At 36.8% G+C, this 27,969-nt stretch overlaps 1 protein-coding gene across 1 annotated transcript in view; it reads right to left on the bottom strand.

Annotated features, from left to right (window-relative positions):
• Positions 1–9: 9 nt before the first annotated feature.
• The window catches only part of snta1 (syntrophin, alpha 1), a 33,899-nt gene continuing 5,939 nt past the window's right edge, over positions 10–27,969 (bottom strand). The window contains exons 2-8 of the mRNA XM_007548116.2: positions 25,024–25,209; positions 5,692–5,887; positions 5,219–5,408; positions 4,019–4,149; positions 3,035–3,231; positions 2,290–2,477; positions 10–1,190 (exon numbers count right to left, since the gene is read on the bottom strand). Of these exons, the coding sequence (XP_007548178.1) occupies positions 1,098–1,190; positions 2,290–2,477; positions 3,035–3,231; positions 4,019–4,149; positions 5,219–5,408; positions 5,692–5,887; positions 25,024–25,209 (1,181 nt within the window). The 3' untranslated portion in view covers positions 10–1,097. The remainder of the gene's footprint in view (positions 1,191–2,289; positions 2,478–3,034; positions 3,232–4,018; positions 4,150–5,218; positions 5,409–5,691; positions 5,888–25,023; positions 25,210–27,969) is intronic.

Below are 27,969 nucleotides of genomic sequence, written 5' to 3'. Positions count from 1 at the left end.
ATCGATAAATAAAAGTTAACAAAGTTTATTACATGTTTATATACAAACAACCTTGCAAGGCACACCTTTGTTTAAATAATATACAATACATAAAATTTCTTGAGCAAACAGGTTTTAGAACATATATTACTATATGTGGGTTTAGTGTTCAGATATTTGATATTAGAGAAGACCTCAAACTACAAAAAAGACTTAACATTGATGAATAAAATAATCACACACTTTAGGATGTAAACGCATTTTTATATTTTTAATTCGAACTAATAAAATAAATTTTGAATATGTGACGTAAAATCTGTCTTTCCTGAATATAAATAAAAGTTACTGTGGCATTAATATTAGATTTTTTTTTTTTTAACCACTGGGATTAAAGGTTGCAATCTCTTTTATTTAAAAAAAGAAATTAGATTTTCAGCTTGTAACATTATAAAGATATACTTATTTCTTTTGATAGGCCATAGCACATTGCTAAAAAAAAGACAACTAAATCCAATAGGTTGATGAAAAACTTTGAGCAAACAGCATGTCGGTTTAGCTGCTCTGTTCAGCACAGGCTATTGATCACGTTACAATCAGCCACGTCAATCTGTCACTCCTCTGATACTGAAAAAATGTTTGTCCAACATCAATCAAGAAGCAGAGACTGAAAGATGAAAAGATGCTTATGACAAAAGCCTGCTGTGACTCATAAAATCAAACTAAAGTAAAAATGGTTGCGACTGTAAGCTTAAAAACATTAAGAAACAGGCTGTCACATTCTTACAGTTTCCCCATCATGAAGTGGCCTGACCTACTTAGACAGGTTTGACAGATACAGACCCCTTAAATGATTGGTGACCTTAAGTATATGTAAAAACATCTTTTATCTAACTACAAATAAAAAAAATGTCCATCAGTGTTCCAGTTTTCTCTTCATTTTTTTCTTTTTCTTTTTTTAAAAAGACGAGAGAGCCTGACCAAAAACGATAAGGCTTTTTAACGGCTGAAAAATGAGCCTATCAGCTTCACTTCCCCGGCTCTTTTGTTGAAGGTCTTCTGGGGCTGGTGTGTGTTTCACTGAATATTCCTATTTTGATGTTATGGATAGCTGGCCTTTATCATGCCAGGAGGCCAAGTCGCTTGACCTTAGCAGAAAGGAAAGAGTGGATGATGAACACTAAGGTCTTTGGGCAGCAGCGAAGGTCCAGTTTCTAAGAGCAGAGAGAAATGAGAATGAATCAGGATGTTTGTATATCGATAGCTCTTTATAGGACTTCATAAAATACAATGGTTAACATTAATCCTTTATCCATCTACTACATGATGACCTTGCTACCAAAAAACAAACAAAAAAAAAAGTATGTTTAAAGTCACCGCTAAACTTAATTTATGATCTCTCCGTTGTTATTGGCACCCTTGGTAAAAGCAAGTTAAAAGTCTATGTAGTCAGCAACCTCTCTGGATCATCCAGAATCTTGGGTCTTCTCTTTTGCTTGTTTCTTTTTAACTAACTCCTCTTTTTTTCTGATGACTATTTCTGTGTTGATGTGGCTGCACAGCGGTGCACTTGGTAGCAATGGAGCCAGTAGGCCCTGGTTTGAAATACCACCCTGGAGTGGGTTCTCTCCAAGTTACGTAGCTTCCTTCCACAGTCCAAACACATGACTGTTAGATTAATTGAGCTCTAAAAATGGTGTGTGTGTGTATGGTTGGTTGTTTGTATGTGTGTTTCTCTGATGGACTGGTGACTGGTGACAAGGCTCTTAGATATAGAACAGATCTTATAGTTGTGATGGTGACTTGATGACTCCAACATGCTCGTTGGTGCAGTTTGTTGAGAGTTTGGAGATAATTTATCTTCTTTAGAATCTCTGCTGACTGAGCAAAGACAAACTTTAATCCTTGTAAACAGCTTTAAACTTTTAGTTGTTACTCTCATTGTAGATATTTTTATTCAAGCAAGATGTTTCTTCTTATATACGTATCCTAAATGCTTGTGAATACATTAGTTGGAGAACTTACTAAGACCTGACATATTTTTCTGAGTGATTATGATTAATTTTCAGATATATTTTACAAAAAGAATCTGTCTCTTCTTGTATGTTTTTTTTTATTAACCTTGTTGCTTCCTTGCACACAAAAGGACAATTCATTTGACATGCACAACTTTTCCATGTCTGTTAATCAATTCAGCAGACTGTCCCCAATCACAGTCCTGCTTTCATGTTCGACACATTCAGTATATCCTCCCACACACAGAACATTTTTTTGTTAGTAATTATTTAACACAACCTATAAAGTGTTTCTTACAATTTCAGCCTCTGGGCCTCCAAAGTCGAGGAACATCATACGGACTCCATCATCTGAGGACATTCGGAGGCGCTCGAAAGGCTGCTGGAGGAGAATATTTTTCCTGACACCCATTTCATCTGTGAATAGCGTGAAGCCGTTGTCGATGTGCACTCCCAGCATGCACTCTTTTCCATTCCAACTACAGGCTGCACACACACAAAAAGGTGGTTTAAAATCTGACCAAGTCGAGGGAATGTTGCTACTGGACAGAGATTTAAATCTTTCCAGTAGTCTTTTTTGACTGTGACGCCTTAATGTGGTGACATGACAAAAGAAGCATTCAAGTTTTTTACTCCCATGAAATCAGAATTTTTCTAAATTTTACCTGATGTAAACATGAATTTACAGATGAATTGAAAATCCATGTCTTAAGGCTTTCTGTACCACCTAATGTTACCACCAGATGGCAGTGTAATGATACTACTCCATCTGGTGATGGAACGCAATGTGCTGACTGTGCATTAGGGCTCCATTCAATAAGTCAGTATCACACTTAGACTAGAGCAGCGAGGGTGCTTTATGAAACCTTAACCAAAGTAAGAAATATAATTTAACTGTGATATGTTAATGTAAGAACCAAATCAATGAATTTCAAACCCACAGCAGTGTTTATACTTTTACTTTAGAAGAGATCAGCGACTGCTCTTTACTTAGCAACTGTAAAAACAGACATTGGTGTATAAGGTATTTTGGATCTTTTTACCTGCTGTGACCTCCTTGATGAGTTCTGCAGCATTGTGGCAACCCTCGACCAACAGATGAGTCCACGTGGACAACTCCTTGGCCGTGTCCACTCTGAACACATGAGTCTCTACGCCCTGCTTGGTGCCTGAACGCAAGCCGAATGACAACTCAGAGTCCAACAGAGAGGAACTCTTTCCAGGACCAGAGTACACCAGCCTTTGGGGAGAAAAGAGAAAAATATCACCAGAATGTGGCTGAAAAGATTGTAATTAGGAATTATAGGATAGGCTGTGGCTAAAGATGGAACTGCTACCTATGTGGAAAACAAGGTGCGGAATCCACAGCAGAGAGAGTGGGGGAAACATACATGACTCATAGGTCCTATGAGGACTAATGTTTTCCAACTAAAGCTATGGAAGTTATGACACAAACTGTTCATTGGTTCAGTTATGGAAAGAGTGAGCAGGAGCTCACAAACCACTGGAGAAAAAACAAACTGATCAGGGCGAGGCACAAAGCTTGAAAAGTGAGAATTTGATGTGTGCGATGTATGAAGAGAAGAGAATTCTAAGGTTTCTGCCACATGGGCCAGAATCAGCAAGTGAAGGGGAAATTATTGAAGATCTGAAACATAAAAAAACAACAACTCTGTTCTCTAAAATTGAGTGGGATACTGGTCTTGGCTCAGAAACCTCTGCTGCACCCAATTAGTGTACCCAAATATGTTGTTGAATAAAAGCTGCTGGGTGTCTGTGGCTCCATTTACTATGTCATTAAAATGAAAGACGTGTGGTTAATAAAAGACAAACAGTCTGATGGACCCAACATTTTCTATTTAAATATGTGCTTAAATAGAAAATTTAAATTTCACCCTATGAATTAAAAATATGTCTCCATCTCCACCAAACAACTGCATAAGGGCACCAAATTTGAACTAAGAGTCCCGAGTAGCCCCCAGGATGCACTCTGGGCACCTCTGATGTAAAGGAATTCGGTTTTTAACCTGGTTGTGATGAGGGTGTGACTCTTGGAGGGGTTCCTTAGGCTCTCTTTGCTCTCAGGAAAGGAGGAATACAGAAGCAGGTCCTTCTCTGTCAACACTGCAAAAAGAGGTTTCTCTGGACCCTGGGACATCTGCACACACAGACATTTATATCAGAATGAAATTAAATGCCCATCACTCTTTCATGGTACATACTGTAATCCTTAAGTTAAACTGAACACCTATTAAAATCACTTTTACTACCTTCTATTTTTTTTTAAACATCACAGAACTTAGTTGCAGATGTTGATCCGTGTGACATATCTGACTCACGAATCACCATTTCCAAGTAACACCCAGAAAGGAGACAAAATATTTGACAGATTTGCGGGGCTGTGGAAACCTAGGGCTGCATGTATTTTTAAATTAAAATATCTTCTGCTATTAACTCCTGTAGTGAATATTGGTTCCAGTAGTGGCATTACTACTAAATTACAAAAGTTAATTTTTTAAATTCATATTGTGGTTAATTGTGCAGGCAACCCAACAGACGCGCTTCTCTGTGAAAAAACGGTGCATCAAAATTACTTGGATGGCAGATTCAGCACCGAGGGTTAAGTTCACACTATCCAAGTTCACCAAGTTCTTTTCTATCAGATCTATTTTGATCAGCTGCAGGGGTGTGAGGTCGTGGAGGAGCTGTAGGTGAACCAACCGCCTCAGTAAACTCTTTAAATGGTAAACGATGCCATCAACAAGCTGTTTTAAAAAAAAACAAACAAAAAAAAACTGCTAATCTGGTTATGTAACCAGTTTTGTCTTTGCCACATGTGAATGGCGTTGCAGTATCAGAGCTGAGGGACATTTCATTATTTACATTATTGTGAATAACCTGAAGGAATTTAATTACTCTTAAAAGGCACTATATTTATGACATTTGATGAAAACATCAAGTTTTCGAAATGTTTAAACTTATCTTAAAATTTAAGACCGACTATATCTTCTAATTTAAGACTTTAAGATAAGTCTTACATTTTTTTGCTAGCTTGTCTAAAATGTGGAAAATCTAAGAGTTTTCCACAAACAACAACTATATCGAGAAAACTGGAACTAGAGAGTAAAAAGGGCAACTGAGTACAAAAAAATACAATTAAAAGATTTAGAAAAGAAGAGCAAGTCCTTTGACTCTTTTTTCCCATGTACCCCAGCATCCCTCCATACCTGCTCTATAAGCCAGCCCAAATGTTTGACATCCATGCCAGGTTGCATGCTCTTCATCTCCTCCTTCACTTGTGGTAAAAGGCTGGCAGCAGCAGCTTGGATGGCATTGTACCACGACTGAGCCATGGCTGGGTCTTTTGCTCGCAGGAACATTGAGTTCTTTCTGTTGGATGAAATCACCTCGAAATACCTGGCAAGTGTGATTAAAGGAGGCGGGGGAGGGAGGAAAAAAATGGGAAAAAAAGGGTCTTTAAAAAAAAACAAGAAAAACCTCAAAGAGAGCAAAGCTTCAGGCTGAAGAGGAAGTTTCACATATTAAAGAGAATATCAAAGTAAGACATAAAAAAAAATCCCTTTTGCGATAATCTTTCAAAGTAATTTGTAACTTGTCAGTCAGCCTCAGCTTGGTTCTGAGAAATATATTAACTGAATTAAACATGACATTTAACTGATAGATGTTTAACATGTAGTACCTGTTCTCTGTGTCTGGGGGGCACTCTTTCCGTGACACCTGGCACATCTTCAGTGGGATGATGCGAGGCCCATTCACCTCGGCGGGGAAGACCTCATTGGTCCTCTGAGGTGTAGAGGGGGGAGAATCCCAAGGGAGGTTTGCTCCAGGGGAACCGGAGCTTTTAAAAAATGCAGACATTTCCTTGATGTATTTCACTGTAAAAGAGCCAAAGCAGAGAAGGGAGAATTGGGTAGTGAGTAAGATGAAGCACCGTAAAAAGAAACGATAAAGATTTTTATTTTTTTTCCCCCCCCCGAAACGGATCCTTCAGGTTTGTTAAAAACTAAAAAGTACCACACATAGGAGCTGTTTTAAATAGTCCCTAAACCCATTTTTGACCACTCATAACTGCAGTTTCTTTTGTAAAAACAACTTAAACATAATGAAAAGTAGATGGTTTTATCTTAATTTTCTCCTTCTTATAATTCTGGAAGGAGGACATTCCTTGAGCACCAGCTGGAAGCATAAAGGGTACGTAATCCACTTTAGTGGTACACCAGCACAATGCCATGGGTCACCAAGCACAGCTGGTTCTCTTGGGGAAGTCATAGACCATAGGGACAGGAGCAATAACGAGCATCTCAACACTACACCCAAGATTATTCACTCCAGTGGACAGGTGCCAAAAGGCTGCAGTCACTTCACACCTCTTTAGAGTCAGTTAAGCTAAAATCCATATGGGAAAACCAAAGCAGAGAAAACCATAGCAAGCATAGGGGGAAATACAGATCTATGTGCAGTATAGAGTGCTGACAGTAAGTCTTTGATGGCTGACAAATGTCTTCTGTTTTTTTTTTTTTTATGCATCTTATGGCCTCATTTAATGCTTTAAATCAGGATATTCAACACCAATCCTCAAGGCCTGGTGTCCAGCAACTTTTAGATGTGTCCCTGGTCCAACACACCTGAATTAAATGGCTTGATTAACTCCTCAGTATTCAGTCAAGTTCTAATTATTTAATTCAGGTGTGCTGAAGTGATGACTGGGGTTGAATAATCCTGCTTTAAGTCGACAAACATAGATGTGGAGGAGGTTTTGCCCTTCTGCCTCCACAGATTGTTTCCCAACAGCCACATTAGGATAATCTCGCTCAGGACTTTCTGCTGGACATCCTGAAGCAGCAAAGTAGCCCAATACAACCATAACCATATATATATTTATTTATTTATTTTTTTGTGACACACACCTTCCAAAACAATCCACTTTTGCCTCGTTAGTCTGCATAGCATATCTCCAATAGTCACGGGGATCGTCAAGATTGGCAAATGTGGTTCCAAGGCAGTAACTCTGGCCTTGGAACCATCCTACAGATGCAATTTTTGCCCAGTTTATTGTGAAATCTGCACAGTAATTTCCCGGTTGGGATGAATAAAGTACTTTATCTATCTATGAACACTGCAAGATTTTAGATGTTCAGTAATCATGATAAAATAATTCATAAATTAACAGAAACTGCTTTTTCACATGGGATCAAAGTTAATTGGATAGCTTTTTTTTTTAAGAGTGCCTTTTGTAATTACTCAGGTTCTACTGGCCTATCTGCTGGGAGATGTATATAAAAGGCAGACAAATGAAAAGACCCAACAAACTGTGGGTTAATTAAGTCACCCCTGTATTTGGGGATTTTTTTAAGCTTCCATCTAGAAAGCAAAACAGGGCAGTAAATGCAACCAAGATCACTTATAAAACCCACTTTTTCCAACGTGCAATAATGCTACTCAACTGTTGAGCATTATTGAGATCTAAAGCTGCTGGTTTGAAACTTTATGTTGTAACAATCCGTTTTATCACATATTGTGAGAGTTTTTAACCACAATCTGAAGCCAAAGGACAGTGAAGTTTAGTACTATTATTATTATTATTATTATTGCCAATATTAAAATCTGTTTAAAGATATAAAACATGTATTTATGACAAAAAATAAGAAAACTTTAAGTGGGGAAAATATTTTCTCACAGCACTATATACTTCACACCGCAGGTACCTGCATAGTACAACACTTTTTAACACCCCACTGTTGGTTTGACTTTGTTTTGTGATTTTATCTTCTTGCTTGTGTTCCACAGCTGAACAATCAATTACCCTTTGAGAACAGACACAGTCGTTCATTGACTTAATCTGATTTCACCAGCACGGACCACACCACAACAATGTGAGTCCACTGTTTCAGTCAAAGAGAAGAGAGGATAAGAGAGGTCTGCTGAATAACTGTTTGACACAGTCAGCAAACGACATGGTAAACCCCTTGAGATGGTGCCTTTGGAAGACAGAAAAGTACGAATTGCAAACAATACACACAATGGACATAATAGGGAACAAGAGAAGACTATTGAAAGAACGGAGTGTTGTTAAAACAAATTTAATTGTCACTTCTGGTTTGGGTACAAGCAGCAGAAAAGAGGCCATAAAAGAGAGATGTGTAGAATGAATAGGATGAAAAGGTTTGTAAAAATCAATTAATGAGATGGTTGGAATAAAACCGAGCTGTAAAAAAGAGGCAGTTTGGTGAGGAAATAAGATGAATATGGATGAATTTCAGGAGGGTGGGCTAAAGAACCCCAGTACAAAGTGTGATACATGGGTGAGCCAGCTCTAATAGCTTGCCAAGCGATTAGAGGGGCAGCACAGGATGGTCTTGGTCCTCAACTTAAATCCCCTTTCAGGTCATCTTGACATTCTTTAAATAGATTGCATGAGACCACAGGTTTCAGTCATGCCTTATACCTAAAAGTTGCTATAATTTTGTGACCACCTGATCAGAGGCAAACAATGATGAATCCTCATACCATGTGACCTTTTAGCTGATTCAAGATTTTCACTTTACTATGTTCATTAATACCAACAATTTCATTGTTGGTATTAATAAATTAACTGATCAGTCAATTTCTCTCTCAGTTCAATTTTTCTCAATTGAATTGTTGATCTTGAGATCAACAATTGATCAAAGAGGATCATTTGACTGACTGATCAGCATGTTGTTTAGTCAATGTAAGTAAGTTAATTAATATACTTACATAATATATGACTACACTCAGTTTTTGGATGATGACATAATTTGAAAAAATGCTACAGGGTCCTTTAAAATCTTTAATTCGTAAGTATTTTATGTTTCTCATGAGACTATATCTCATGATCACCAAAACCAGAAACTAAATCCTTGTAATGTGTATATATATTATAATTAAGTACAAGCAAATTCATTTTAGAAGCAATTCTATAGACATATTTTGTTACAATTAGTTCAGCCATACACCCATGCAGATACACCTACACACCACCACCACCACCACCACAGTGCAGCTCTGGCTCAGCAGGCTGTGGTATAGGTTCAGCAATTGTAGCCTCTGCTTGAGTAAAAATAGCCCAAAGGACATGGCAAGTCAGGAGGCTGAAGGTAAGGCTCTGGTTTCACTGGGGAAGTGTGAAGTGCTCTCCGTGCACAGTACAAGAGGCAAGCAGCCAGAGGGCAAGCAGAGGAGTCACAGCGCTGGACAAGAGCAGGCAGAAGGGGGCTTCCTGTGTTTAAACAGAGTGTGTGAGAGCCCACAAGCCAGTTATACATTAATGAGTGTACTGTATCTTTTTTATCTCAAACAATTTTGTAATCAATTTTTAAAAAGATCCATCTCTTTGACTTAGATATCATTATGTGGTTATGTTTGATATCACCTTAAATTTAGCGATGATGTGTGATGTTGGCAGATTTGTGGAGTAACAAATTGCAAGTGTCACTATGTTACTTCTGGAATAAGCAGGTATTCAACGTTAAGCGACTTGTGTCTCCGGTGGGGACAGAAACATTATCAGGAAATTCTTACAAAATAATTGAATGAAAACATGATGAGGTTGCTGAAAGCTCTTGGGATCACATCCTTGAATCAACAATGCAGGGGGAAAACGGCTTTTTGCATAATCCAAACAGCTTTCATTTCACCTACTGCTGTGTGTCAATTAGCCTACCTCAGCAGTTTGGGAGGATAATTGTGTTCATTTTCGGTTTTAGACTTGCTTTCATGTAACTCATCGAAGGTATTCTTCCCACTGGATGCTCAAACAATGTACTGCACAAATAAAGGACTGTGAATTACAATAAGATAGAAAAACTGTGGGAAGAGTTGATCAGTGCAATTCAGTAAGAACAGGCATGGATAGTTTTTGCTTTAAGGTTTATGTCACAGTCTGATACCTGACTAAGTCTTCGGTCAGTCAGCTGTGTGCTGTGACTATTACATTGAAAAATAAACCTCCGCAGTTCCAAAATTATCTATAAAAATGTGGGGTTGTGAAATGTGATTATGAATTGCTCATAATTTCTGAATCTCTTTAAAAAGCCTTTCTGCTCTGTTTGTGATATTCTGGTTCAATAAATTGTATAATGTTTTTTTTTCTTTTTCTTTTAAAGCTCTTTATGTTTTACTGATAATCCGGTTACTTTTATTTCATTGTGCTGCAGTTGCTTATATTTCAGTTGTACGGCAAATGTATTTTTAGATCTGCTCTACGAATGAACAAATAATGTATTTTGCCAATTATCTTAGAATAAAGTTTGTAAATGTATATTAACATTCAAGTCCAGGCACATCAACTCATTCTGAATGGAGTGATATATCGACTTAACTAGCACAAAATGTCAAAAATGACTTAAAGTTTTCTAATCTTAAAGTGACAAGTAAGAACTTATCCAAAAAATATTTTTAAAACTGATCATAGGAATTCAGACGCTAACTCATATCTGATGATATAAGGAGTAGACTGAGGAGAAAAAACTGTAACTGACAGTAACTCCTCCTCAGACAATGCTCAGTATCATTGAGTCTGAATCTATTATTCCTTAATAATAATGTTCCAGATGCTCATTTTGTCGCTGATCTTAGTTTCTGTCTACCCACTCACAGCTGAGAATTATGTTATAAAAAAGGAAGAAGAAAAAAAAAACATTACTTCCACTAAAATGCACAAAGAATAATTTAAAAAGATTATTCCCGTTCCTCCTTTGGTTGTGGAATAATTTCCTGTCTCACTGATTTTAAAGGATTTTTTTTTTTTTTTATCAAAAACCTTCTTGCAACATAAAATTCATATAAAATTGTGATTTTTCAATTTTGAAACTCCTCTTTTCAGTGTTTTGTTAAAGGAATAGGTTTCTCAAAGCATAAAACAGTAAAAGTTTGCAAATGATACTTTAATATCCAGCATATTGGAAAAATACTGTGCAGCTCTATATGAGTATTTTTCTTGTCATCATTTTGCACTGAAATTATAAGAATTATTTTTTATTATTTTCATGATCTCGAATTCTTCTTAATTATTTACATGACTCAATTAAACTGAGCAAAAGAAACATTTTAAACAGAAAGAGGCATCTCTAGACAAATTCCTACTAATATGGCAAGTGTAGACTGGGAGCATGTATCAAGCAGCCAGCAACTAATGTCAACACTTTTTGAAGTAGCTGTCAACTTGCATACATAATACTTCATGGAAATGAGCTTCTGTCCATTAGTTCCTGTGCCAGCACCCTTATGTTTGTACCATGAGAAAGGCAACTGCTTCTTGTTTCTGCACTGAAGTCATTCAATATTTATCTACTCAATCTCATTGCACTAGGCAAAAATATGGAAATAAGAATGAAAAAAAAGAAACTGGAATGCTTAAATCTTTGCCTAAAGTTGAATATATCACAAAAGATTATCACAGTCAACACCACCTATCAGTTTGTGACAGTGTATTTCCACTGGTGACACCAATCCTACATCCTCAGATCAGATTAAATGAAGATGGAACTTCTTTGGTCTTTGAGCAGGGAGAATATTTTGCCCGTCCATTGCAGGTTAACATAGGACAAACAATAATTCACTCACACAATCACAACGAATTTGTTTTTTTACAAAAATAAATAAAAAAAAGTGTGCTCTGCATTTGTATTCATCTCCCTATGTAGACCCGTGATCTCACCAAAAAAGGTCTTAAATTTGAAACTGGGTTTTCCTGCGTGGAATTTGCACCTCCCCCCCCCCCCCCCCATATGCATGCATCTGTAAACTTTGTGGACTCACAGTCCAAAAACATAGTAACTCTACACTGACCTTTGGAATAAGTCTGAGCATGCAATGTTATTTGTCCTATTTGTATATTGATAGGGCTTCTGAGTGTGGGCTGCTCCTGGCCAATAACAACTGCAGCAGTGTACAACATGGAGTGGATAAACTAGATTTCCCATTTAAAAAACAAAAACAAACAACAACAAAAAAGCCCTTTTAAACAAGATTTTAACAAAAAGCTGCTAATTCAACATCAAAGTTTGTGTTTTTGTTTTGAACATAATTGAGGCATTGGCTTCTCAATAAACAACGGATGCATGAATTAAAGGCAGATTTGTTTCTTTGACAAATCTTCACCCCCCCCCCCCCTTTGACAAATCTTCACCCCCCCAAAAAAAAAACATGTCTCATGATGTTTTTTTACTGTAAAGCATAAGATCAAAAAGTATTTCACAAGTCTCACATGCACACTTAGTTGTAAGAATTACAACTAGGTGCAACAACTTCTTGTTATGTTTAAAAAGTTAGCAAAATTCATTTACCACAGAGAAAGACAAGCTATGAAGAAAAATAAAAAACAGAAGAGAAAACTGACATAAGGGTTTCCAGAAACCTATGCATTCTAAAAAGAGCACAAACCAACTGCCATGAAAAGTGGTTTGGGAAAACACTCTCAAGAATTTGGGCAGACCAAGCCAGAGTCCAGACTGTAGCCTAAAATAGCAGCTTAGCTTTGAACTTGAAATAAAATATACAAAAAAAAAATAAAAAATAAAAAAATATTCTAAGTGAAGAGATGGAGCAAAGTTCTGTGAAACTTTCAGGGTCAACTTCAAGAAGCATAATGTTAGCTTTTTAACCATCAACAGTGAGGTGAAAGGTCTGCAAATATCTTAGTCTTTGCTGCAAACACATGTAGAAATCTTTTTGTGTATTTTTAGTTGCTGCAAACAAGAGAAATTAACATAATTCAAGTAGTCTATAAAAACCTTTGCTACAACAAGTTACCCAAAGTTTCCATCCTTATCCACTTGTTTTAATATGAGCTGCTTAAACATCTTCGTCAACCAAACTGAAATAATTTTTGACTCAGGCGAACCAGTTTATCACTCAGAGTTTTCAATTTAGCCTCATAGGAAGGAACAATTTTCCAGTTCCCTCAATACAAGTTTCCAGTTCCCTTAATACACAAACTGTCCACTTTGCATATTAATGCATTAAAGTATATTTGGTGTTTGAACAAATAAATTAGGCATAAGCAATTTTAGGGGGCGTCTCAGGTATTTGGTGGCTTTAGTTATTTGTGGAAGGCTGCGGTCCCTAATCCCCACAAATACTGAGGATTCACTGCACTGCAAAATTGCACAAATCTTAAAAAAAAAAAAAAAAAAAAACTTCAAATAACACATATAGTCAAACTATGTACTTAGAATAGAAGCTGAGGATTCAGTAGATTTTCTCTGTAGCTATTACATTTTACAATGAGAGCTGCAGTAAGCCTAAGTGGCAGTACTTAAGCTGTAGTAGACCCAAGCATTCAGAGCAGTGAATATCTGCAGACTGTCTTGACAGACAATGGTAGGCAGGTGCAGATGGCCATATTTCCATCAGGCAAGCTTGACTCGCGAGAGGCCATTAAAAATGTGATCTTAAACTGAGTCAGTGGACGCTAAATGGTGTCACAGCTGTCATTAGTTCTTAAATTGATGGTAAAAACACTGCAGAAGAAACAAGTGAACACATCCAATATTTGTAAAAGGCTTAAGGTGACATTTATTTCTATCAAGTGTTTGGTATTAAACTAAAAAGAAATTCATTGAGTTGTAGAAATCCTACATGATATGCATTAACTATGGTCATCTGCAAAAAAATTGAGTAAAGACGTACTATACACAAAAAGAAACAGAGAAATGTAATGATTCCAAGATTAAGGTAGTATAATGAACCAAAAAAAATTAAGAATGGAAAAAAAAATATATATATATTAAATCAGAATGTGAAAACTAAGATGGAAAAAGCAGGCATGCAGAATACCCAGCCAAACTCAGCCAGAAATGTTGCAGTGAATACCAGTGGTGACACATTCAATACAGAGCTAAAATTAGCTGAGATGGAACTGTTATTACTTAGCTTATCTGGCAGCCAACGAAACTACTTTTGTACTGTGTGAGAGTCAAGGGGTTTCTTGCCTTCCTATGCAAGGTATGTTGCTAATCTTTTCCTGCTCAGTTCTCCACTATTACAGTTAACATCAAAAACATGATAAAGATTTATTTTCTAGCAATGTAAGTTTGAAAACAATACACCAAACTACCAGATGTTTTTTTTGTAGCTTGGTTCATTTTAAAAGTCTGGTGTCTGTTGGACAACCAAAAACACTTTTTTTTTCTAATGCAATCAAACATATTGACTTGTACCAAAATCCATAATTTTGTAGTTAGTCCCCAATCAGCAACACCAAGTACCAAATAGACTAAAACCACTAAAACCCTTAAGCTAAAATTCCTAAAACATGTGCATATTCAGTACTATTACAGCTATTACGGCTATGCAACATTTTGCAAACCAAAACAAATCTTTTTCAATCTCAAGGATGGACTCTTCTTCACTGGCTGCATAATTTCCGCAGTCTTTAAGCCCTCTGCTACCTAACCAGAACAACATCAACTTGTTGGACTATTTCTTTTTACACATTTCTTATTTCCACGGTCAAAAAGAGGTGCTGGCTTCTTATACAGCAGCCAGTGCAATAAAGATGAACACCAGCCGTTCCTGCTCCCACCACTGGTTACTGTGGGAGTGGATGGAATTTCAAAGTCCAGCCAATGACCTCAGAAACATGTTGTTGGCTCTGTAATGTATGTCAGGAACAGAATGACCCAATGTCACATCGCTAAGTCAAGAAGTCTGGGGCCAAAACAAGAACATAAATAACTGTATAAAACAAGAGAATACTTGTTGTCAACTGAGGACAGTAGAAAAACAGCATCTATATGTTAACTCTGTAAGCCAATTATAAACATATATTTTGATCTTTTTTTTTTCTTGCTTTGTATTGGACAGATTGAAAGCCAGTAACAAAAAGCATTTAAGTGTGTAAATACGAATGTTTGTTTGCTGAGAAAGTCTGATGCAACATGGATATTTAATTAATCTGACACCTTCAGTACTAACCTACTTTTGTTGCAGTTACTTTTAGAGTTCAAGCACAACACACAACCATTAAAAAAATGGCTATGGCTTATTTCATAACATGTTATGGAATAAGGAACAACAAAAGGCCATTTTGATTATTTAAAAACTTTAGCCTATAGTGGTATATGACAGTTTTAATCAGCAAAACTCAGTGCACATGCAAACAGAATCACCTTTATTGGCAATGCAAGAAATGAAACTATTATTGGTGCTTATCGTATTTATTATGGCATGGTTAAATTTCACTAAAGTTTAGGGTTCACAGATGAGTCCATGACAAAGGTTCACAAGACAGAAGCTCACACCATTATTGGAAAATGGGACAAATGCTGAAACTTCTAAAAAATGTATATATCTAAAACAAGACAAACCAGACAAATGGTTGCTTTTATCTGCCAAATTCTCAATCCTACTTGCTCACAGTTAATACTGGGGACTGGGGTAAATAATGTAAATGAGCAGCCTTTGTTAAGATCCCCAGGGAGCTCATCAGGTAAGGGGACAACCTTTGAAGACTGTTTTTTTCACAAAGCTTGTTTGTAGAATCTTAGCATTCAAATGAATCTTCATCTTTGTTTTTCTATTTGTTTGGCATCATTAGAAAGCTTGGAATCCACACTTTCAAAATCTGTAAATAACTCAATTCATGCTGCTTATCTGAGAAGTTTGGGCGTTTGGGCATATGCCAGCTGTAGGTATCTCCTTTTGTTTGCCTTATGAATATATATATATCTCTTTGGGTGTCTTTCTGCCAGTCATCCAGTGGAGATTTTCTCTTTTCTGTCTGATTTAGATAAGAACATCATACATCAATCCTGCAGACCAACTAATTAGAATTGGGGATAAATGCCAACCTTTGGGAGGGAAGGAGTTGGGGGGGGCATTGTGGAGGTGTGGTGTGAGAGAGAGAAAGAGGGCAGAGACCAGTGAATCAGACTTTTAAGCTAATTCATATAGTGCCAAAGCAGATATTTGATTGCTTTGCATAGAGTGTCAGGAGAGTTAATTATCCTAATTCAACAAAGTGAAAATGAAGGAAACTTGGACAGGATCTGGCAGAGTACAAGAACAGAGTGAAAAAAAAAAAAGATTCAGCTTCAGACAGTTTCACTTTACTTTGCAGCTTTCTCTTTCCATTTGGTTCCGAAAATGAAGAAAAACTATTCTCCTTTTGTACATTTGTAAGTGTTTCTCAGTGCGACACAAAAGAAGTAATATTGATTGCGAATTAGGAACATCATTCCCATATCAACTTTAAATTGTATAGAAGAAAAGGTGAGCAATTAACCAGTTACAAAGTAAAGTTTGAAGAAGGTACAGCAAAGGAAAGCTGCCTTCTATCTCCAGTGTTTGCACATGGTGCTGCAGAATACTGAGACGGCTGAGTTGAATGTGAGTCAGAGTGGAAGTAACCGTCGGCCACCAGTTTATCAGAGGCCCAGGGTTGGGGCAGAGGAGTTCAGCTGGGGCCTTATTAAGATAACTAACAGCCAGACACTGTAGAATGGCCTGAGGGGAAAATTGTGATTTAATAAGCTGTGGTATTTTATGGGTTAATTGATCCGCAGCTGAATATGAGCACACTGGGTTTGTTGTTCTACAAAAACAAAGAAACGAAGCTTTGTGTGAATAAGGTGGACAATTTCACAGCAGGGATTCCTATAGTTATTGCTCTTGTCACATCAAACTATATTTTAAACAAAGAAACATGCAAAAGATCATTTAAAAAATGCCCTTAAATATTTCTGAAGGAGTAATAAACACTGTCAGTAAGTTTGAAACAAAACACGTTCCCCTGGCATGATTCTGTCAATTTTAACACAACCAAAACAGCTTCATATATTTATTTAAATAATATTTAAATAATTTGACAGAGAAATAAGAAGTTTCCACCAAGAAATTGAATCTAGACTAGACTAGATGACCATCATGACGGGTGAAAATTACTTCTAGGAAATTGTTAGATTGATTTTTAAAAGCACACACCATATTGTATCCAGGCAACAGTCACATATTAAAGTCTATAGCATGGTTTACCTAATTAAAGAGATCCCGATATATTCTGATGCCACACAGATTAAAGTGGAAATGTCCCGCATCAAATAATCATCACACGTTTTTTATAACACAAGTTTCCCTAATGCTTTACAAAGCCGACAATTTGTAGTTACATTTTTGGAGTTTTGATGGTCTTTCCAAGCCCACATTACACATCAATGAATTCATAAAAATGTAATTCATTAAAAACATGAAAGCTCATTCAGTTCTTTAAACATAATCATGACAAGTATAACAAAATTTGGATTTTTCAAAATGAATTCAAGCCAGTTGGTTCACTGGACTGGTCTACACGCACTTCAACAAAAAAGACTACAATACACCTTAAATCACACACACACACACACACACACACACACACACACACACACACACACACACACAAACAAAAAAAAAAACTTTAATCTCTCTCCTGTTATGTATGTCAGTCAAAGAGCCGAGGAAGGAGCAAAGAGAATGCAAGGAAAAATATCCAACCATTTCAGGTTCTCAGGAGATGTGGAAAAGAGGATTGAGGAGAGTTTTAAAGGTAATAATTATATTGTCACAAAAGGAAGAGCCAGAAAGACTAATTATTGTATAAAATACATGCATGAATCTGGTTCTGCTTTTCCACAGGACAGCAGTCATACTGTTATTTTAATGCAAAAGGCAGAGCTTACACAGAGCAATTATGAAGGTCTTGTTTTCAGCACTGACTGGGTTCATACATTATCATTTTGCTTCCTTATCCACAAAGGAAATAATTTTAAAAACATACAATTTACTCAGTTTTACTGCATTTATTTACCAACTAGTCCTTTATGGCTTTCCAAGGTCCAACCTTAACACTAAAGCTCCTTGCTAAAATTTTCATAACTCTTGAACTTTTTCTAATTTATTCACTTTACAACCATAAACTTCAGTCTATTTTATTGAAAGTTTGTGTAATAGATCAATTTAGGCCAATAAAATATTATGAAGAGGGAGCAAAACAATACATTCAAATATTTTATCCACAAAAGCCTTTTAAAGTCACCCGACAGGTAAACATTCAAATGTGTGCAGTTTATTGTCTGCAGAAAGGTCAGGAATTAAGTTAAGACGTTTAAGCATCAAGTACCACTCTGCATATTCTTTGCATCTGTAAATGCAAAGAATATGGCACAATTGCAAGCTTGCCAACTTAAACAATGCCATAAAAAAAGTAATTGTAAAAAGCTGTAAGTCATGTTTGCAACTTTAAACAAGCAATATAGAGGACACTCTACTTAGTTGAGACAAATAATTTAGCTTTCACTACCCCTGCAACAAAAGTGGACACTGGAGATCATCCTAAGAACAGCATTCCAACAATACAACTACAAAAAGAAGAGTTTAGATCAAAGTATATCCTTGGCCGAGACAAGGTCCAGATCTAAATCAAGTTGAAATCTGTGGCAAGAGTTAAAGATAAATCTTCACAGATGCGCTCCAATAATGTGACCCTGAGCCATTTTGTAAAGAAAAAAAGGGAAAAGAAACGGATGTGCACAGCAGGCAAACATGCACCTAAAGACTTTCTGCCATGAATGCAGAAAAAGCTGGATCTGCAAAGTATTGATACAGTAAGGTTTTATCCATGCCATACTTTTAAGATTCTTTACTCATTATCAGTCTAGAAAACCAAGCATCATCATCTTTTCACAAAGTAAGAAAAAGGTCAAGACGTCTAAATGCTTTTGTAAGCCACTGTACTACACATGGTGTCGTTCATATAAGTTACATTGTATTGGTTTTGGCATGCGCTGTTTAGTTTTATTTTGTTTTCGTCAATGTTTTTCTTTTATACCAAGAAATTATTGAAGTTGTTTTACTGTTCTGCAATCAGCTTGCCTCTCCTGCCTGCGTCTGGAGTCTTCCAAAACAGTCTTTAACAAGAAAGGCTATCAGACTTGATTAAATCACGCATTCATTTGAAGAAAATGTACAGAATACGGTTTGCATTCCTGAACCTACCAGCAGCAAGAGATAAAGAAACTACAGGGCATCTGGGAATATAATTTCAAACATCAGGGCGATGCTGCTTCTACCTCCACCCACCAGATCAACAGATAAACTAATTTACACAAACACATACTCTGCAGATCTTCTAAAAAAAAAAAACAACCACCTGAGAGTTTCCAGTAAAAAACTGTAAATTAAGAAAATCTCACTTGTGCTGTATTCACTACTTCTCTGGCAGGTCAGACAAACAGAAATCCTCTGGATTTGAACCACAGCATGAAGCAAAATGTAAGAGTGCAAATGAATATGCAACCGAATATGTTAACATACATGAGCACAGTCTTTTTTACAGATATGTGTGAACAGATAGCAGGAGTGAGGTATATGTTGCTGCTGTAAGAAAATTTGAATTTATATAAAATGAACTTTTGACAAAAAACGAATACTTACAAACTTAGCCAGCAGCATACTGTACGTCTCCCTGTCTGTAGCTTCAAACTCGGCTCCCTGAATTCATTATATTCCATAAATCACTCACTTAACCATATTTGAATCAGTACAGGAAGATAGGGTGAGAATATATCTCTCTGCTGGCCTTATTTTAAAAAGACTCTAAAGTATGCATCTTCTTTTTAAGGGCTATATTCACACATGTCCTTGAAGAGCCTGATTTGTAGATAACAAATAGGAGTTCTGGTCCTCAAAGTAAAAAAGTAATTCACACTCTGCCAGCACTCTGAAGCTGCCAGAAATATTTAGTTGTTCTTCTCTTAACAGAAACAAAAGTTTATTATTAAAATTTCTGTATTTTTAAATGTTTATTTTCCTAGTTAATTTTAAAGTAGGTATAAAGGATTCGTCATACTGCTTTCTATTTTATTCTGCCAGAATAAACAATCCCCACCTCGATAGAGAAGGCCTTCACTTTTATTAGATAAAGGATCACGAATCAATACCATTGTGCATTTATTCAATTATCGTACACAACACATTACACAAAATCCCACTTCAACTGTTATAGAGGCACGAGTTTTCATAATAGAGCCAGGTAAGGAATTAGATGAAGACATGAAACTGTATGTAAGGCAGAGAGGCAGAATATGCCTTACTGGTTAGCTGACAAAGCATCCCAGACCAACACAAGTGAAACCATTTAAATGAAATCTCACTACAGATGAGGAGCGAACATCATGGGTGCCACAGAGCTTATTTTCAATTAACTCACATCAACTGGTGCCTCTAACACACATTGGACAAGTCAAGCTGAAATACGTCGACCCAGGACATGATGGCGGATTCCAGCCTCAGAGAGGTTTAATAGAAGAGTGAACTCTTCTCAGTGGAAGAGGTTCAAAAAAGATTGCTCAGTCTTGGTAAGTTGGATGCCAACCAGACAGATAGTGTTTTTTTGTTGTTTTTTTAATGCAAAATTAAAAGGTTGTACATTTTTTAAGGTGTATCTGACAAAACTAATGTGTGTTGCCCTTAAGTGCTCACATTTGGTTGGTTTCAACACAATATTACTATTCTAGGGATGATTGACGATTATATTTAATATGATATTAAACATAAAATTGCATATTTTATGTCAACAGAGATTTCATGTTAAGAGATGCAATTTAATGATTCACAAATTGATCATACTGAGAGCACAATTTAAATAGAACATCCACAGATGACGTGACAGAGGTTGACCCCAACAAAACTCTATCTTTTTGGTTACTGAAATAACTGCTACAGTTGAATCTATATCTCTAAAAATTGTCAACTGAAAAAATAACAATCTTTAATATGTTGGTTGCATGTTAAAGACTGAGAATCCTTGAGATGAGAAACTAGCTTTAAGGCACAGCTGACTTCAGCCTTGAAATTTGTATTTTTCTTTAAATCAGTGTGTTTTCAAAAAAAGTACAGTCAATTTTGGAACAAACCCCTTTTAGCCAATTTTACTATTTAAAGGTGACATTGTGGACAATTGATGTATCTTACAAATCACTCCCTCCCCAAATATGCTAAGCAAGAGGAACACTGTGGCTAAAGAGTTTCCTTAGCTAAATCTAGCTAATCCTTGTGTGTGTGTGTGTGTGTGTGTGTGTGTGTGTGTGTGTGTGTACCCAGAGCCTGAACACAAGGAATTTAATGAACATGACAGCATGTACCAGAAAAGTCCACAAAGGTTTTCTCACAGTTTACCAATTGCTCTCTCTTGTGCAAACCTCATAGTTGTACAGACAAACTATGTTTCTCCAAAGGTTCATGTAAATTCTTCTGTGAAGAGCACTGAATTTAGGATATCTGCACCATGTGCTAATACGATTCTAAACCCAGCAATAACATCAAAGTCAATATGTGATTTGCAAAGAGAAGTAAGCAAAAAACCTCTTTACTGTCAAACAGTGTTAAACCATTTATAACCACCATTTCTCATTCACTCTGGCTGAGCTGGGTCACAATAGTAGTGGAAAACTAATACTGACCATTACTTGAGAAGGTATTTATGTATAAAAATTAACACAATGTGTTCAATTATGCACTACTTTGTACTTAATTACACAAAGTGTGCAATTAAGTTTGTTTTAACATGTTAAAATGTGAAATGTTTCAAGTAATATGAATATTTTTTCAAGGTGCTACGATCAAACTTACGAAAAAGTCATTGTTTGTGCTGACTCCGTTCTGATGCTTTCTCGACTTGATCTCTGACTCAGCAGTACAACAAGCATGGAAAAGGCCAATGATTTAGAGGGGAAAATAACATTTGGCATGACTTGCCCCATTTTCTTTCTGGCTGTCCTTTTAGATTTGTTATAATAGCTAAGGTCACTTTACTAAGTAGGTGCCCTTCATTTTGTTCATTAATTTGGCAAGAGAATGCTAAATTATTCATGTGCTACAAAATGTTGTGTTCCAGAAGGTGGAATGATGGGACACATGGACATCAATCAAGGACAAACATTAAAGAGTGCATAGGAAAACTCAACTTGGACCCTGATATTCACACTTACTACAGTCTTCCAGTCCTCTTTTTTTATTGTATATTTCCCTCCTGGGAATGTTCAGTGCTTTAGAAATCTTTTTGTATCCATCCCCTAACATATACTTTTCAATAACATTGTATCTGATTTTCTTGGCGGTTTCTTCTGTCTTCATGTTGTAATAGTCGCTAGCAATACTGATTACTTGCAGACACCAATGTCTTTTGTACTGCAATTACTTTAGACACACTTACTGCAATTAGGTTATGTCTATTTCACTAATTGTGAAGCTATTAGCACAAATTGGCTAGATTTCTATATCACTTTAAAAAAGCCAAAGTCACAAAATTCAAATTTTGTTTATCATCACTGATTTGTAAAAGCAGCAAAAAGGGTCAAATGTACAAGGAGGTGAATATTCCCTATGGACACTGTACAACAACTATTCTAGAGCTCCCTTCTATGCATTTCATGCACACATGGGCACATGCACAGTTTTATTGCTTTGTCACTGTGGATTTAAGTGTGTGCACAAGACAAACAAGTTTTGTCTTGTCTGGCGAACTGATTACATGAACTCCTCAATAGGTTAGATGAAAAATTGTGAGATGTGAAGCTGTTCTCCCTATAGTTTTCTCAACTGAAGAAAAAGTTCAATAAAGGCAAAAAGTTGAACTAGAAGCAAAAGCACACAAACATAGCATGGACACAAAACATGTGTTCTCACAGTCACATATAACCACACACACACACGCACACACACGCACACACACACGCACACACAGAGCAGGGCAGTAAATATTGCTGGGAGGAAATGGAGGCAGCTGTGTTTTTATGGTTTCATTTGGTCTGTTATATTTATCTGACCCTCCCATGTCCCCTCTCTTACACACACATTGATTATTTCATCTCCATTTTGATAAAAGGTGTGACATTAAGGTCAAAAGGGATGCTCGCTGTTTTCCTTTCGAACCAAAACAAATGTAAATGGTAAAAAAGTTCACAAACATTCACATTACACCTGAGAGCTGGTCAGCACTGCCCTTTCCCTGCTCTTCCGGCTGCTAAGCAACCACGAGGCACATTGAAATCACATGATTTAGAAAAACTCAATAGTGCACAATGGTTAAACTACTTCCAGCTGTGTCACATATGTGGAGTTGGGGAAACCTGAAACCTCACAAAATATCTCCCTGCAATATTTCAAAGTGATGCAAACAGACAGCTCAGACCCTATGAATGTAACATGGTGACAGAATGAAACATTTACTAGGAAAATATCACAATTCACAAAACATGAGAGAGTCAGAAAGCTCAACTTCTTTCCACTGCATGAATTGCTGTAAAAGTTTAATTAATATATGTTTATTGCATTTTCTGTCGCCTGCCAAAAGCGCCAAACCAGCCAGGCTAATTTATCTTCCTGAAAGCACTTACCAGACATGTTTAAGTGCTACTGTTCACACTTCCCAGATATTTTAATGTGATGGAAGAAGTTTCACCTTCAGCTCAGTCAAGGCCGTCTGTGTTCAGAATTTCGCAGAACACTGACAATTGCCTTGAGGGCAGCAGTAGTAGTTGTTTGTTGCTGGACACATAAAAAAAAAAAAAAAAAAGATCTGACCTTTAACACTGCAGCCATGCCAAGAATGAGTTAGATTCAGAAAATCTTGATAAAATGCCAAAGAGCAAAGTAGAACACTGAATCTGAACTTTTTCTCATCTGTATTTATACATATTTTTGTGATTGTCTGGTAGAGATAAAATAGTAACCAAATCTTCAAAGTTGCACTTGGAAAGGTCATACACCTACAAGGTATAAAGTAAAGAATGTTATTTCTGTAATTCTTATACTATGCCAAAAAAAAAATAAAAAATCCACCCAAATCTCAGTTTACTGATAGGCATCGGGTAAACCCGTCATCTCCAGGTCAGACAGACATGTCAACACATCAAAGAAGAAGAAGAAAAAAAATGGATCTGGGTTCAAACACTCCTACACAGCACTGCCTCAGTTAGCCTCCAAGCTTCTTTTCTCTCTTCACTCCACTAGCAGGTCCTCTGGTGGGGGGGGGACCCATGAAATGATTCCTGACACTACGGATCAGAGAGCAGTGCCAGGTGAGACGTCTGATATCAACACTTTTCTGCCTGACTGTGAACATGTAACGTAGGAGGATTTCCACTGATTTCTGCTGACAGGAGCTCTAACTGTGTCTTGTCTGCACACTAATGCTGGCCCACAATAAAAGTTCACCTACTGAAAACGCTGTGACATGGTAAACTGATAGCTCTCCATTCTTAGATACTGAGTTGAACTAGACTGACATCACTACAGTGTAGGACTGTATAAATTGCACATTTATTGCTACTGTAATCACTGTACGCAATGAGCGAGTTGCGAGGAACTACTTGGACTTCAATAAATCTTAGCTAATCGTTTAGGTGACATGCATTCAGATTCTGACTGCCACTAATATATTTCTGGACTCTTGTTGCAGATTTTTTTTTAGAAGGTAAAGAGGTGGAGCTGGAAAATGTATTAAGAATGAGTAATAATGTTCTGGATAAGGGTCGGGACATTTTACATGCAGCGGAAAATCTCTTGTGGCCTTCATTTAGTATAAATCTAGATTACTTGACCCTGCAGGCTGAAGCTATAGGCTATATAAGTTAGGCCAAAGTAGACTTCTAATGTGCTGGTTGTGTAGTCATGGCTTTTCATCAGGTAGTTATTCTGACCGGAAAACTTTTTTTGAGATTGGAGGGGTTTTAAGACCATAGAAGTGTGCTTTGGTCTTTCAATTAAGTGAAGACATTTCTGGAAGGAATAATATAGGGATCTTTCTAAAAATGACTAAAAGAATTGTCTCTGAAAATTCAGTTTTCTGATGGATAAGGCCCTACTCAAAAATGTGTTGCAGTTATGTCAGAGTACTCTTTTGTCTCTTCTCAGCATGCTTCAAAGCAAAAGAAGTGGCAAAGCAAAAAAGAAGCAGAGTCAAAGACTTTTTTTTTTTACATTTGTGTCTGTCTGCGAATGAAAAATATGTTACCTTCAAGGATGACTTCTTTGCCAGTTTTTTTTAGCGCCTGCACAGCCTCGTCGTGCGTGGCCTCTCGTAAGTCAAAACCATTGACAGACAATATGGCATCCCCGACGTAAAGCGCCTCTGTCTGGTCAGCTGCAAGGCCTTTAAAAATTTTTGAAATGAGGATGGGCATTTTGTTTTCCTTTCCACCTGTGTGAGAGAAGAGAGAATATATTGTTACTTCATTTTGAAAATAATCCAGGAATACTTCGAGTAACTACACATTAACTTTGGCACAGAGCAACTAATACAAACTAGAACAGAACCCTCTCATATTACACGATCTAGTTAAAAAAAAAGTGAACATACAAATTTCAAGATGTCCTTAGCAATTAACAGTGAAGGTGACAAAATGTCAGAGGGCTTAGTTGTTAAGTCACAAAACAAGGATCATGAGTGCCAAGTTAGAAGCTGAAATTCTAAATTAAGCCCCGTCCCACAACTGCTATTACACTGACTGCTGTACTCCTCATATTTAAGCCTCTAAATTAAGGGTATGTACGTGAGCTGCGGTTAAAAGCACACAAAGACAGACATTTAGTAGCAATTACTCCCAATGTACTAATCTCAGCAGCTTCCTATCGCTCCCTCTCCCTCTTTTTCTCTCTTTGTCGTTAAGTGAAGGTCAGGTAGTACGTCAGTGCATCTACTTGTTGCTGTGGGCTGCCACTCTTCACGAGAAATGTCACTATTAATGTGAGATGGCAGTCCAGCCTTCCAGCTAGTAAGAAATAATCTAAAAAGGGGATTAGATTCCATAAATTTTTTAATACATCTTGAAGAGGTTGTGTCTTCAGGGTTATTCCTTTCGATTTATTCCACAGACTGCAGTGCAAAAGTTTTAAATCATCCCTTCTGTCTATAGATTTTGCTTCAACAAAGACAATCTTTCATATACTATAGTGTGATTTTTTATTTTTTTATTTTTTTGATGGAATCATAAATTCTGATACAAAAAAAATACTAAATGATCATGTTCAGCCATTGAGTCATGACATCAAACACTTGGGTTTTTCAACAAAACAATGGTCCAAACAACACCACCAAATCTGCCTCTGAATGCCTCAAGGAAGTCAAAATAATGGTTTGACGTACTCAAAGAATGATCCATCCTTAAACTGATTACTCAAACACCTTTAGTGTTGATGAATAAAACCAAATCTGCAAGAGGATAGCCAAGATTTCTCCATGTAAAAGACTCACTGCCTGTTATGGCACATGCTTTACTGCAGTTACTGCCACCAACAGAGGCACAACCAGTTATCAGGGCTACGGGGCAATTACTTTTACCACCTCGGGCAAAGTTGGTTTAGATCACTTTTCTTTTTTAAAAAGTAACCTAATGTTTTCAAAACTGCTTTTTATATTTATGTTTTACATTGACTGATAATTATAACATAATTGACTATCTTAAACTTGAAGTTGTGAAAAGAAGCTAAAACGGAGCGAAATTGCAGAGGGCAAATAGTCATAGCACTGTAATCTTAACAGGCCTCCCGTCAAATCTCTTTGCGTTTTCTTAATTTTTCTTTTTTTCATCCTCGTACTTGACCCTTTTTTATTGCTTTGTTCAACCACAATACTCAGTGGAATGAAGCTGAAGCTGATGTAGATGAGTGGGTAGTTAACAGCTGGGGAGGGCACAGCTCCTTCACACAAGCTCAAATCCACAATAAACCAGAATCGAAATCAAAAGAGAAAATGCATTTTAAAATTAAATATTGCAATACATAAAAACCTTGACGCACACCACCAGAATAGGCTGCGGTAAATTTCTTGTATTTTGTTCTTACTGGATTAAAGCATGAAGCCGTGTCACAAAAACAGGGAGACACAAACAAAAACCTATAGACAGCAGGACTAGATAGACAGGTTAAGATAATATCAGAACTAAAAAAAGACCAACACTCATATCTACAGCTAGATTACGACTCGAGGCACATACTGATGCATGTCATAGAACTGTTGTAGGAAACTGTGGCGAACAAAGAAGACTTGCAAGTATGCATTCACATCCCCCCCAACACCCCCCAGAACAGTTCTTCCCTTTGACTGCCTCACCCCAACAGCAAAAGTATGAAACAATACTGTTGGACCAGATGGTCCATGTTTAAAAGAAGCACTTCACAGCTGCAGTGTGGGAACATTTTGGGCTAGTGCCAAATGAGAGGGGAGAGTAGCACAGTCCTAAGCCAACTAAAAATAAAGATAAAAAAACCCTGCTTTCTTATTCTGCTTAAAGGATATTTCGTTGCTTGAAAGTGACTGTATCATCGTACCACTTGAAAACTGAAATCACAGCAACAAAACAGGTTGAAATTCACAAAAAAAAACAAAAAAAACAACTGAAAACACAGTAAGGAAAACGTCTCGCCAGAATGTTTAAATCTTAAATACAACTTAAAGGTAATCTAACAGATTAAACCCACAACTGTAGCACGTACGTCCATAATGACAATGGAAATGTTACATGCAAGGCTTTAAAATTTAAATTGCCTGGCACCCACATTTCTGACCTTTCACCCCAATCAAAGCTGTCTCGGCCAACTGAAATATTAAAATTTGAACACGTTCCTTTCATAAGAAGCTTCACTTACCTCAGAATTGCCTTTGACCCTTTTTGCACCACATATATTTTCTAAATTATAAAACCCCATAATCTCCTATCGTTACTTGGAAACATTTAGGAATCAGAGGACCACTGCACAAAACTGTAAATATATAAGGAATTTAAAGCTTTTAATACTATTTAATACTAGCAATAGACTAGCATGAGCATTGGTTTAATAGAATTTTCTTCATTGTTTTCATTGTCTTCTGTGAATAAACATGCTTATGTGACGCGCAGTTTGTAAATATTACCTACTAGCAAAATGTGACCCTGACAATTTGATAATCTCCCATATTTTA

This window comes from Poecilia formosa, unplaced genomic scaffold (genome assembly GCF_000485575.1).
Source record: "Poecilia formosa unplaced genomic scaffold, Poecilia_formosa-5.1.2 Scaffold2, whole genome shotgun sequence".
NCBI lineage: Eukaryota > Metazoa > Chordata > Actinopteri > Cyprinodontiformes > Poeciliidae > Poecilia > Poecilia formosa.
The sequence above is the reverse complement of the archived record's forward strand: the minus strand, read 5'-3'. Positions and strand labels throughout refer to the sequence as shown.